We start from the raw sequence: 13,829 nt of genomic DNA on the forward strand, positions 1-13,829 counted from the left end.
CCTCAACACAAAGTGAGCTGTTGTAAGACATTGAACAAAGTTACTGTTTTGCTTGAACAGATTGTCCAAGTATATTTACCAATATTCAATGACCTAGCTGTGAAATTGGCCTTAACGAACTACAATTTAACTGCATTTATTTTCTATGGTGATCAAGCGGATATATGGCAGAGTGGTTAGCGATGCTGTCTTACAGCACTGGGGCCATGGGTTCGATTCCAGCCATGTCTGCATGGAGTTTGTATGTTCTTCTTGTGTCCCCATGGGTTTCCTCCAGGTAGACCGTAGTGCGTGTGGCAGGGAATTTAAACTGTAAGTTCCAATGGGTCAGGACTGAAATGAGTGACTCTTATATATTGGTAAAATGTCTCTGGGCCATATAATTCCATCATATCTAATCCACCTATTTGGTATCTCTATACTATCCGGTGAAATTGTGAGTTTATAAGGTTATACTAATTACATGAATGTAGTTGTGGAAGTAATTATAGAAAAGTTATAGAATCTCCAAAACCGACCCTCTGGGTCATAACATAACAAACATAATCTGGTCATTAAACAGCTGTATATACAAAGCAAAACATGTTTAGACGTTACCATATTATTTTGTCTCTCTTAGTCTTCACTAACAAGTTCTGTGTGGCCTTATAATAACTTGGGCTAAGGAGACCTACTTCTTGTGAGAATTATTCACAGTCATTTTTGCTGCTATGTTATCTCACAGTATTGAAGCACCATTACATGTCCAGACTTTGGAGCTAGTACAATTATGTGGCTTGAACATAAACACACAAACTATCATTACATTTAAAAAAAGTAAAACCAGTTCCCTCCACACTTCCAGAAGCTCAGTCACCAAAGCATTCACATAAAGCCTTACATTAACTAAGCTTATGTAACACAGGGTGAGACATGTCTGGATACCTCAAGCCTAAGGGGTAAAAACGTGTTATATATTTCCTTCTGAACAGTATTCTTCTGAGAACTAAAGTACAATGTATTGCCTACCTAAATGGATTATACTGGTAGCTGCATATCCATAAGATAGAGTTTATCAACAACCCCACTAGCGAAGTACTCGTTTTCTGGAAATTTGGGACGGGAGAACATATATTTGTTTATATGTGAGTTTAACCTTGTCGCTGCAGATGACATAGCATCTACATCATAGGCTGCCCCTACTTGGGTGGCCAATGATTTAGATTCTGTATTGATTGACAATGTTCCAACCTCCAGCGACCACAGCCAACAATTTCTGTAAGCTGGGTGCTGCTTTGACACCTGCTTGATAATTAGACGCAGGGGGAAAGTGATCTTATCATGGCAATTGTGGACCCACACTGACTCTGTATTAGCGCATGTGTGACTACTTGTCCACCTTTCACATTTTAAGGTGCACACAGTCCTTGGAAAATGTAATCTGCGCTAGCTTGGCGGATTTGCAAATGTGTATGGCGGTAGAAACGTATCAAAGACAAACCTCCTAACACTTTAGGATCACCCCTTCATTAAACGTTTCCATGTTTTATTTTCATTCCTAGAACACAGCTCTATTTAGTCTTATATTTGTTTTAAATTAATCATGAGAATCAGGAAACATAGAAACCATCTTTACTACATGTGTGACTTTTGTGTTTGCCGGTTTTTATTACATTGGTTGAATATTAATGAATCATTTAAATATGTATATCATGTGATATAGGTGCAATAACTGGATATTTTGTATTTTTTTTTGCAATAAGATGCTGTAATCATGTGTGTTTCATGTACATATTAAGAACTATAGAAATCCTGAGTTAGAAACCTGAGCGACGGATCATATGTGATGTCATCTGAAAGCTCAGTATGGTCGCTAACCATTCTCTATGATATGTAAAAATGTGCTACACATTTAATATTAAATATAATTAAAGCAATTAAAGGATCAATAAACGTCAGATAGACATTAGCTTTTATAATATATATATATATATATATATATATATATATATATATACAAACATATGATACAGAGTAGAGATGAGCGCAATTTCACACAAATTGAGTTTTCACTGGGGAACAGTCTGTTTAGGAGAGGTACAATGTGATGTTCGTGTTCCCATTTAGCAGAATTTATATTCTATGAATCGATCTAGGACATTGCCAGTCAATTCATTCTGCTGTGGTGTGATTGGGGTAGGACTGGCGACACTTGAAACTCAGCCGCGGAAATGTACAGAATTTCACTGCCAAATTCAGAACAAGGTGAATATTTTGTGGAATTGTTTTGACAATTTCGCTCCACCCTATTTCTCAGTATTATCAGAAGTCGAAGCTATTTGAGATAAAAATGTGAGTTTGCTATGTAAAGGAAGATATCTTTTTCCAATGTTCTTACAAGCAACCCATGTCATCATCTTCATCATCATTTATTTATATAGCGCCACTAATTCCGCAGCGCTGTACAGAGAACTCATTCACATCAGTCCCTGCCCTATTTGGAGCTTACAGTCTAAATTCCCTAATATAGACACACACTCACAGACAGACACAGACAGATAGAGAGGGAGACAGACAGACTAGGGGGTCAATTTTTTTTTTTTTTATTAGCAGCCAATTAACCTACCAGTATGTATTTTTTGGAGTGTGGGAGGAAACCGGAGCACCCGGAGGAAACCCACGCAAACACAGGGAAAACATACAAACTCCACACAGATGGACAGGAATCGAACTCATGACCCCAGTGCTGTGAGGCAGAAGTGCTAACCACTTCGCCACTGTGCTGCCCTATCAAATTTCTGATACAGAAAATAACTTTCATTCAGCTACATGCCTAATGGAACCATCATGTCAAATATCTCAACCCCTGGTAGTTTAAACATATATTTGTGAATGTTATTGATAGCTGCTTTTGCCAGCTGAGCTAGTGTCTGATCTTTTGCCTAATCCATGAAGGGAGCAAGTATGTATCCCAGAAGAGGGATAAAGCAATCTAATATTGATACATACTTTTACTGGTTTCTGTGTTCTCCTGATCCCTGGGAATATTGATGATGATGATAATAGTGATTATAATAAACAATAATAATAATAAAGTATTTATGGTAATATATAGGTTCTCTGTTTAATGGCCTCTATTTAAACCTCAATTACTATAAATTGTATAACCTTTAATGTATATGCACTATCCCAACAGTATTAAAAGATGTTCTTGATACGTTAACAAAACCACAACTATCTTTCTACAGATGAATTGATGTCTTACTATATCATCATCACCATTTATTTATATAGCGCCACTGATTCCGCAGCGCTGTACAGAGAACTCACTGACCTTTGTCCCTGTTCGATTGTAGCTTACAGTCTAAATTCCCTAACATACATACATACATACATACATACATACATACATACATACATACACAGACAGACAGAAACACAGACTAGGGTCAATTTGATAGCAGCCAATTAACCTACTAGTATGTTTTTGGAGTGTGGGAGGAAACCGGAGCACCCGGAGGAAACCCACGCAAACACGGGGAGAACATACAAACTCCGCACAGATAAGGCCATGGTCAGGAATTGAATGCATGACCCCAGTGCTGTGAGGCAGAAGTGCTAACCACTAAGCCACTATGCTGCCCCACACTAACCATTACATGATTCATGTATCATGTACATAGTCATATATATTACTTATATTAATATACTAATAGCCCTTGTAAACCAGGGCTGAAGTATCCATTATTGTGTGTAAATATGTTCAAAGTACCCCTAATTTTTTAAAAATATCCCTTCTGATGTGTGTTCTGTTTGAATATGACATTGCTTTTCAAGAAAACAAGATCTGTACAGTCTGTACAGCTGGCAGGTTTGATTGGCAAGATGTGATGTAATTGTACATAGTGATAATGTTGAATTAGTTATTACTGGTTTAACCTGATGATTCCACACTGTCGCTGACCAGACATCCTTTTACTGATGTCTTTAGAGAGTTAACATCCTGTTCCTGAAAGTGGTTAAGACACCAGACACTCCTAATAGGAAACAACTCCAAAAATCTCAATGTACACGGAACATAAAATGATTGCTTTCCTATTTTCATTTTTAATTTGTTTGTAAAAGTACATTCTCTCACTTTTTGAACTTCTTTAGCGTCAACCAGTCTGGGATGCCCTGTCTGCCAGAAGTGGGGGCTCGCACAACCAAAAACTCCTGAAAGAAGCTTTAACCGCAAAGGAACTGCAGAGCATGGAAAAGCATCTCGCTGGTATGTGCTGGGAACTGCTTTACTGTGTGCTAGGTGAATGGGAATGCTCACCAGACTTGGGTTAAAGGAGGAAATACATAAAATATCCAGCTGCATTTTGTCAAGTAGCTTTCAGTCTCTTCTGTAAGATGCTTATTATGTGTTATCAGTAGACTGGGCAATGGGACTTTAACATCTTTCAGCTGTTTGTCCATTTTATATCCACAGGCTTCTTCCCAGACTTTATATCAGTATATCGGTTTATGAATTTTTGCAGCAGTCATAAGCAGCAGACGGCCCTTCTGAGCCTTTACTTGCGGCCCGCAGCTCCTTCCTGCTTTATTGTCCGATTTGTTTGTTATAGCTTGTGTCGAATCTAAATCAGATTGTTCACCTGTAAGTGTCAGTTTATCAGTTAAGAGCTCATCAGCTGAAGAGAATTAAATACACTGCATGGTTTGCGTGTACAATTAGCTCTGCTTTATTAGTTACAAGTCCCTATCTATATAGCAAAACTTACGTATTACAGAAAACAACGCCCCAAAAGGTTTTAACCACTCAGGCTCCCTTTACACAGATGTTGCTACATTCTCTAATTTTCACACAGGAATACTCCCCAGGGGGGAGTCGTTTATCTCCTGTGCTGCCATATTCAAGGTCATGAGCACAGTCTCCTGCAAACAATGAATAACTCTTACAAACTAGCTGTATCTAATCTGTATTTAAGCTATAAAAGAACAAGATGGCGTCAGCTTAGCAAAATCACATTTCTCACTTGTAACATTTGTTTAAAATGTTATTACAGATAGGTGTCTCTTTCTTTAATTAAATAAATTGTTTTAACTTATTACTGAGAATAAGGTATCATGCGGCTCTTTTGATGGTTAGAGGGAGGCAACATGAGGCCCCTGAAGTGTTTCAGGTTGCTGATCGCTGTCTTTACAGTATTGCGACAGTTGTGGATTGTATTTCTCACAGACTAGTACATGTTCCACAATTCTCAAAATACCATGTCTTGACATGGTCACAAATCAGCAATTTCTGATACAATATAACATGCTGTCCAATTGTCAGAAAATAATATCCAATTACACACATTCTGACCCATTATGTTTACGTAAAATAGCACATTTAATACATGGAGTTCGTCCAGTCAACAAATGCCATTTGCTTTCTTTTGGGTGTTAAGTGCCGTAAATTATGCATATGTGACAATTCTCGCAAATATGGTTTATTCAGGTAAATATAAGGGTGCAATTATAGGAAAATCATTTCAGGTGAAAGATAAATGGGAATGCAGATCACCTGAAAGGCTTCACATGCTATAAGATTGAAGAATGACTTATAAATTAAGGAGGATGTTCAATATAAAAAAAAGTAGGATATGGTCAAATATAAAACTAGCCCAAAATTATTACCAGATTTTATAAAAATGTCTTAAAATATGGAGTTCATTCATCTTTTAAAATAATTGTATTACTGTTTACACAACAGATTAATTAGTCCATTTTCTGAAAAAAAAAGTTACATTTGTGTAGTAAAAGGAAAAGTTACTTTGAAAAAGTTGTTTTTGCGCCACAAAGTTAGATAGATAATTACATTCTCCATTTCCCTTTTGCTATAGCTATTTTTTCTTCATTTTGTGATGCAAGTTTTAAAACAATATTTATGAACCGGTTGGTATTTTTGCTTAATTGAAACAGAAACACTAATGTCCATGTGTTTGTTTTTTTAGCTGTTTTTTTAAATAAAAATATTGTTTATATAACAACAATTTTAAACATGATTTTAGTTTCTATAAGAGTACATTGAATGCCCTTGTAGGATAATGCTAATGTCAGGTTGACACAGTTGTTCGTGTGGTAGATAATTTAGACTGTTAATATTAAGAACACTAATAATAAGACAGTTCTAATGTGCAGTAACCCATAGCAACCAATCTGCCGTTTGTTATCTAACTTGTACTAAATGCTCACATTTTCTCTTCTGCCCATTTATTTAAATATTAATCTCCAAAGAAAAGGGAATTACTAGCCTGGCTGGAGGAATTGAAGGTATGAGCGGATTATTACTATTATAGGATAAATATATGCAGTTATTGAGATATCAATTTAGTCTGGGTGGCCACCCTCCATTTAGTTCTCCCTAATCAGCTTCGTACAAGGAGGCAGTTCCAACTATTATTAATTCAATTCAATTGGTCTGTGATGTATGTGTGACAGCATGAGATGGTTGACTATTATTCAGTATGGGTGCCCATCCTCCATTTACTCCTCACTTGGGTCAGAACAGCCCTAGTGAGGGACACAGCAAGATGCACTGAACCCGGTTTGGTAACAATTGCAGTGGCTGTCATTGTGACAGCACTCTCTGAGCTGGCTCTGAGCTTGGGTGGCTGCAAAAATGTCCAGGTATTATTAATAGTATAGGGCCCACAAGTCATCAACTTAGAGCTGCATACAATAAGCCAGCTAGCCTATGATAGTAAATAAGTCCCCAAAGGTTGTCTCTAGATGTATACGTTGGCGTAGCTCAGCATTTAATCATATTGCCAATGTCCATGCAAACTTTATAAGTGATAATAATACTGTGGTATAATGTGGCATTGTCTGTTCTTCATTTCCTGGATCAAATACTATTGTAAAAATGTTGTCATATACTGTAGTAGGGACTGCAAGGGACACAAACACAGCCTTGACTTAAAACATGCTTGTGTGAACCCACACCCCATCGCTCTCTTCAATCCCGGCTACGGCGTGGGTCTGGCATCTGGGACCAATGGGCCCTGAATACATGGGTGCTTGGCACAAGGTGCAAAGTCAATAAGTTGGGCACCAGGCCATCTAATGTACAAACAAGAAATACAACTTCACTTCCTCCAGCAGATAAAGTTTAACAGTGACCATGAAATAATGAACGTTTACACATCGCCAACTCCTCCATCACACTCTTTAGCAGGTGGTAAATTGATATATTTTAAAGTACAACACTTGCAATGAACAGCACCACACTACATAGCCGGTGTCTTTGTAGCGTTATAGCTCCATAGCGTCCGCAGTTTCCAGTCTCTCCCTGCGCAGACAAACAATGAGTAACTTATCAGAGGTTCTTGCACTCATCCCATAACCAAGGTCTCTTCTCCTCATCTCAGTCACCAGGCACTCTTCTTATCTGTTCACACCATTCCAATATACAGAACCCTGCTACTCATTGTCACACTGTGGCTAGCGACATTACTCCCTCTGTCTGAGGTCCTTCCCCACTTTTACTCCCTGGAGCTCATCTTTATGGTTAAGACGCAAGGGGTGTTACACTTCACACCCCAGGCATAATGCCCCTGGCTGACATATTTCGGCTCAACATTAATTAGGGAGCCACAGGATTTTTTTATTCCCCTTTGTTGTTCATTAATAAGATACCCATCTGCACTTCCACAAACACACCACAATTCCAAGACCCATTGTGGACGTCATGGGTTAAAAGTTGATTTTGAAACTTGCGTGAAATATTTTACCGTTACTGCTGATGTCCAGGGGGATTGTGCCCATGTTAATAAAAACAGGTCTCTAAAAGGATTCCCTTGTTATTCTGCACAGGGGGGGCAAGACTTCTTTATCTTGTATTACTCTGATGTTGGGTAGACATGTGTATGAGGACAGCATGGAACCCGGTGTCTGACAGATTGTCTTGCAATATCCTAAGTAACAGACATGCTTTGTTTAATGAATTCACACAGGAACATATATGTCTATAGAGCTTATTGCCCATGTTAGTAGACTTCTGGCCTGTGGAATGTGTCTTGATGTTTGTGGTGGAAGAAAGTAGAAGTAATCCATCATATAATTTAACAAAGATGAAGATAAAACTTTTTATTTTTACCTTCATGGTTCATAAATGAAAAGATTGATCTTGCTGTTAGTCTTTAAGGTTATATATTGGTCAGGATAACACACTTGTTTTCTCTTTTGCAGTTCACTATTGTTTTAATATGAGATAACTATGCTCAGTATTGCTCATGTTTTCTGTACCTGCATCTTGGAGTAATGCAATAGTTCACAAGTCTTTTTTGGATGTACAACACTGCCCTCACTCTTTATGTTTTTTCTCCTTTGGATTCTAGGGCGTAATAAAATATTCCATTTGGAACCCAATTGTTATTAAACACAGCCTGTGCTAATATATTTTGTTTAAATCATTCCTGTTATGTGTGCCTTCCTGCATTATTAGATGCTCTGTTCACCTTTTCATCTGCACCTTCATTTTAAACACAGTATTATTAAAATAGGTTTCCAGACACCTACTGTATTTTTATAGTAAACCCCTTCCCCAGAGGTACAATACCCATAATCCACCCATCCCTAGTGACTCACTAAGGGTTGGTTATGTTTTAAGTAACGCACTACTGACACATAAAAGAGGGGGGGGGGGGCTTGTAATGCAATGAGACCACTGATCAGTCACGGCTCTGGACATGTGATACATTCTCTGTTGGCAGCTCTCTGTGGGTTTACTATTAAACTATGTCTTTGTGTGGACATCTACTTCTAATAGTATATTTATCACCCTGCATGTCTCCTTGCTGGAGAACTATTGACTAAATTTTAGCAGCTTTTGCAAAGCGCCAGAATTGCAATAAGATACGCAGCCACACTGGCTACTAAACGCCTTTGGAGTATGTCACATACTTTACATTTTTTCTATTAAGCTGGATACAAAATTGTTGCTCAAATAAAGCCCTTGTGGCTTGAGGTTCTGTTTCATTTTTTTAAATATGGAGTTAAGAAGAACTGCACCCAGCATAAACTCATTTGCTTCTGTCTGGATTACAGTCTAGTTAGGGTCTGCCCTAGTATTAGACTGGTGTCTGTCTGACAGCTGGAGAAGTCTAGCTATGGCGGTGGAAGTGATTGCATGCAGGTACCTCTTTGGCCCAAATGGTATGTTCATCCTATTGTAGTTGTGACACATGCCGCTGCCTCTACTTTCATTAACTTTTATGGAAAAAGCCACATACATGTTATGGCTAGATGCTTGCAGGTATTTTACCTATCGGTGTATCATAGCAAACATTCTGGGCCTGATTCAGAGTGGAACGTAAGCGTAACTTGCGATTGAAAAAGTCACAAGCAAGTCAAAAGTGCTACGGAATTTGCTGGCACTATATAAATAAATGTTGATGATGATGAAGCAAGTATATGTGTATGTACTCCGTATTCAGAGTTGAAGAAGCTTGCAGATCTCAGTGAGTAGCAGATGCATCACCAGAAACAAACAAGTAGTGTTTTTATTATATTGCAATACATGAAATACATATATTTTAAGGCTTTGTATTCTAAACAAATACAAAATGTTAATGCCATTTTTATTTTCTAGACAGTCCAATATATTTGTGACAGCTACATAGCATTGCACACCTAGGGTCTGATTCATTAAGGATCTTATCTTAAGAAACTTCTTATTTCAGTCTCCTGGACAAAACCATGTTACAATGTAAGGGGTGCAAATTAGTATTCTGTTTTGCACATAAGTTAAATACTGACTGTTTTTTCATGTAGCACACAAATACTTGATAGCTTATTTGTACACTGAAATTTAAAGTTGATATTTGTGTGATACATGAAAAAACAGCCAGTATTTAAGTTATGTGCAAAACAGAATACTAATTTGCACCCCTTGCATTGTAACATGGTTTTGTCCAGGAGACTGAAATAAGACGTTTCTTAAGATAAGATCCTTAATGAATCAGGCCCCTAATTATTAAGTATGAAATTATTTTGGAATGTTCTTGAAATTCTCAGGTCTCAGACAAGGCTGTTTTGCAAATACTTGTATTTTATATGCATTTTTGTTTTTATCAAATGTTCCTGTTGCTTGTAATGCTTTGATGGAGGTGGTCCCATAGAACCTCATTATAATTTACTGAACGTTATTGATAGTGAACGATGCAGGAAGTTAAATTTGATGCAATGTGAAGCAAAATTCTGTGAGAAATCGTATAGATCCAAATAATTTTTTTGGAGCCTTGAAGTTGGAGAGTGTTTTGTGCACACAGCTGGGATAATTCTTCTATTATTACATGACATTTCCAGAAATATTATTGAAAAATTGTTGTAGATCCCGCAATGTACAAGAAAATAGCATGCTGTGCAATGGAGAAGGTTTCTAATTGCCCTGATTGTGTACTGGTAAAGTCTGTTGCCTTGGCAACAATTTTTTGGACATATTTTTAGAATTCTATCCGTGTTGTATTGTTTATTGTCATATGCTGTCAATTAGTATTGACTGCTGTTATAGACTGAATTTGTGCCTTTAAAGTTAATACCACCAGAACCTTCATGTTTCATCAGACCTCAGAGGTTTGTGGCACAGACTACAAAGACCTGCTCTGTAAGAAATACATAATTTAAGATGTGACACAAAAAGAATGTAAAAATAGTAAACTTCTAGTATATTTCAAAGAGTATTCATTGCATCTATAAAAATTCCATTTATTTTGGTGTTGCAGATATTGAAAAAGACTTGGCACTAATGGCAGAAGCAAGTATGTCACGGAGTCCAGGAAACCAACATGGAACTGGCACAGTTGCAAGTGATCATCAAGGAACTTACCATGTATCAAATGTACAGAACCCAAAACCACAAGTGCCAAATCAAACCGCAAAAAACTTACAGCTTCATCTTCAAGGGAACAAATCGCCTCCTCAAGCGAACAGCAGAACACATGGCCCAAATCCACCAAACAGCAGGCCACAGACTCCAAATTCACAGTCAAGTAAACTTCAAACACCTGTAACTCCATTGGGCAGACCTAGTACTCCAAACAGCATGTTGTCACGACCCCTCACCCCAAGTACTCAGGGGAACAAAGATGGACTCACTGCTGCACCAAGGAGTAGGTCTGTAACTGTTAAAAGTCAAATGGGATTGACTTCTAGTACTCTATCTGGAGTCCCGGCTCAGATTGCTTCGGACACCCTAGGAATTCCCTTTCAGCGGAACAGTGTCACAGAGGTAATAATCAGTCCCATTATATTGCAAATATGCCTAGTTTTACTGGCTTACAGTTAGCAGAGAAATAAAAGATGTTGATCCACAGCCCAACCCTGGTAAAAGTTAAGCATATATAGTTGTGTCTGAGAGGCTGGTTTGCCACCAGGCCAAGATGTGTGGAAAGTGGCAGGCTTAGTTATATGTATCATTACTTTTCCTGGTGGTGGAAGAGTAGCTGTGCTTGGAACACGTGGCACCTATAATCATTTTATATTACTGGTTGAATCCATTAATTTCTTTCATATAGATCGCAAGTGGAAAAAGATAGGTGGGCGAGGGGGTACACAAAAAATTAGCCAACATTTTCCTTACCTGCAAAATAATAAAGTAATTTACACCCCTTGAATTGTAACATGGTTTGTCCAGGAGAAGATTTACTCCTTTTTTTTGCCTTGCGCTCAGTAATGACTCAGGCCCAAGATGTGAATTCAGGTCTGTTTGCCAGTGATATGCAATATTGCCTCCATCATAGGATTTTATGCATCCTTTATTGCTTACATTAATTTCTTTTATTTCGTTACCCCATCTAGTCACTCACCACAAACTGTAATATTGCGTTTATCTCCTGTAAAATACTTACGCTTGATTTTTGACCTAAGCTCTGTGTACAAGGATTGGTAAATGGACAGCTCCAGCTGCAGTGCCATGGTCAACTCAGTAACTTTTCTTCCTGAAGGCGTTTTATTTCTTCTTATTGTGCTACAAACAATAAATAGCTATATTAACATATCATGTGGCTATAGCAGAAATACAATTGATCGGAATAGCCTCGCAAGCCGTGCTTGGTCCAGCTGCTTGGATTTCTCATTAAAGTGACAACCAGCACTAGGCTATGCCTGGCTGGACTGATCACATTATGAGATGGAGGCTCCATGGGATTCCCCTATAGTAATGGGTGCCAGCACAGTCTGTTCAGCATGGGGTAGAATTCCCTAGGGAGATCAGGCACACAAAAAATGTGCTCCCCTCACCTACGAGGCCAGCTACCCCTATGTTGAGTGCCAATGGGCTGTGGAGGGCAAGGTAATGTTTAACAGTTAGAAAAATATTAAGTTTGTCAACTGCAAGTAACAACAAGCCCTGACAGCCATTAATTGAGATTGCTGGTGCTTGTAAAACTACAAGTGTGATTATGCGCATTGCTACCAGTGGATGTTTGAGAATGCTGCCAACATACCCTTACAGTCAGGGCCCACTGGAACATATAATTCAACAAATTTAACTAAAGGTAAAAAAACATATATAAACAGAATGTATACATTCTTTCTTAGAAATAAATACCCAAATTCCTTTTTTTCCAATTTATATTACTCCTAAATTCATAGTAAATTCATAATGTATCTTCTTTACTTCTGTCCTGTAGTAATGCAATAATTTAAAAAACAATAATTTAAAACATCCTGATATACGCCAAGTACCTGCACTTAGCAGTGCAGTGACACAAATGAATGAAAGGACCTATCCACAAATAGTCAATCAAAGCAGTTGCCTATGGCTGGAGTGTGAGAAAACCGTGCTGATTGGCTTATTCATGCATAGAACCTTCGCGTTCTATGAATGAATCACATTGTATCAAAGAACTCTTATTTGCTTCTTCTTTTATGATCAGTAGAGATGCTAGAACTCGCTACATATTGATTCTCAAACCAGTTAGGAAATTAGCTGACATTTCTTGAATATTGGCTCGATTACAAAAATTGAACATGTTTCACAATGTTTGAACCAGTTCAATCATGTTCGGGCATGCATGTATGACTAACACATTCAAGCTAAATTTAATACATTTGGGGGGTTTTAATTGTCAGTGAACATTGAATGGTGACTTCATATATTAGTGTTTTGAAGTTTGATTTAAAAAATATGTTAAAATAGTTTTTTATTAATTGAAAATATTATTTAAGATGAATTTAAAAATGGTGAAGTGGGCGTCTCAAATATAATTGGTAAACGTGAACTGCATATGGCAACCGCGAGCTGCTAATTTCAAACTACAAGTTTGAATTGGGGTCTATTGAAAATTGTACCGTGAACATGTTTCCTAAGAGGTGTATGTAGAGATCTCCAGAGGGCGTAAAACATTTGCATGTGCTTCCCTTACTGTAAATATTATTATCTAAGATTTGTAAGGCACCACAATGCTCCACATTGCCGGACAGTGGAGAAAACAGGACATACATAAAATGGGAACATACAAAATAGACAAAATAAATGTCCAAATTAAAACAAAGGATAGACAGGGCCCTGCTCAATCTGAATGGAAGAGGGCATTGCAGAAACGAGAGGAACACGTGTGGCTCAGTGAAGATGGGGCGGTTGTAAGGGTGTATAGTGCTGTGGGTTGTATGTATAGGTGGTAAGCTCTAATAAAGATATATGTTTTCAGACAGCATTTAAAGATTTGAAAGCGGTAGGAAAGTATGTTCGGCATGGTGTGGAATTCCATAAATGGGTAGCGGCACAGGAGAAGTGCTGCTATCCACTAAACAATCTTCCTTCTTCCACTAGGTGGTAGCCAACTTATGTGAATCCAGGAACCAATTCTAAAATTCTA

General features: G+C 37.9%; 1 protein-coding gene across 1 annotated transcript in view; it reads left to right on the forward strand.

Moving 5' to 3' along the window:
• Positions 1-13,829, forward strand: part of C5H8orf34 (chromosome 5 C8orf34 homolog) — a 215,644-nt gene that overhangs the window by 167,126 nt on the left and 34,689 nt on the right. Inside the window, exons 11-12 of the mRNA XM_075213619.1 lie at positions 4,135-4,249; positions 10,734-11,239. Of these exons, the coding sequence (XP_075069720.1) occupies positions 4,135-4,249; positions 10,734-11,239 (621 nt within the window). The remainder of the gene's footprint in view (positions 1-4,134; positions 4,250-10,733; positions 11,240-13,829) is intronic.

Source organism: Mixophyes fleayi, chromosome 5 (genome assembly GCF_038048845.1).
Source record: "Mixophyes fleayi isolate aMixFle1 chromosome 5, aMixFle1.hap1, whole genome shotgun sequence".
Lineage (NCBI taxonomy): Eukaryota > Metazoa > Chordata > Amphibia > Anura > Limnodynastidae > Mixophyes > Mixophyes fleayi.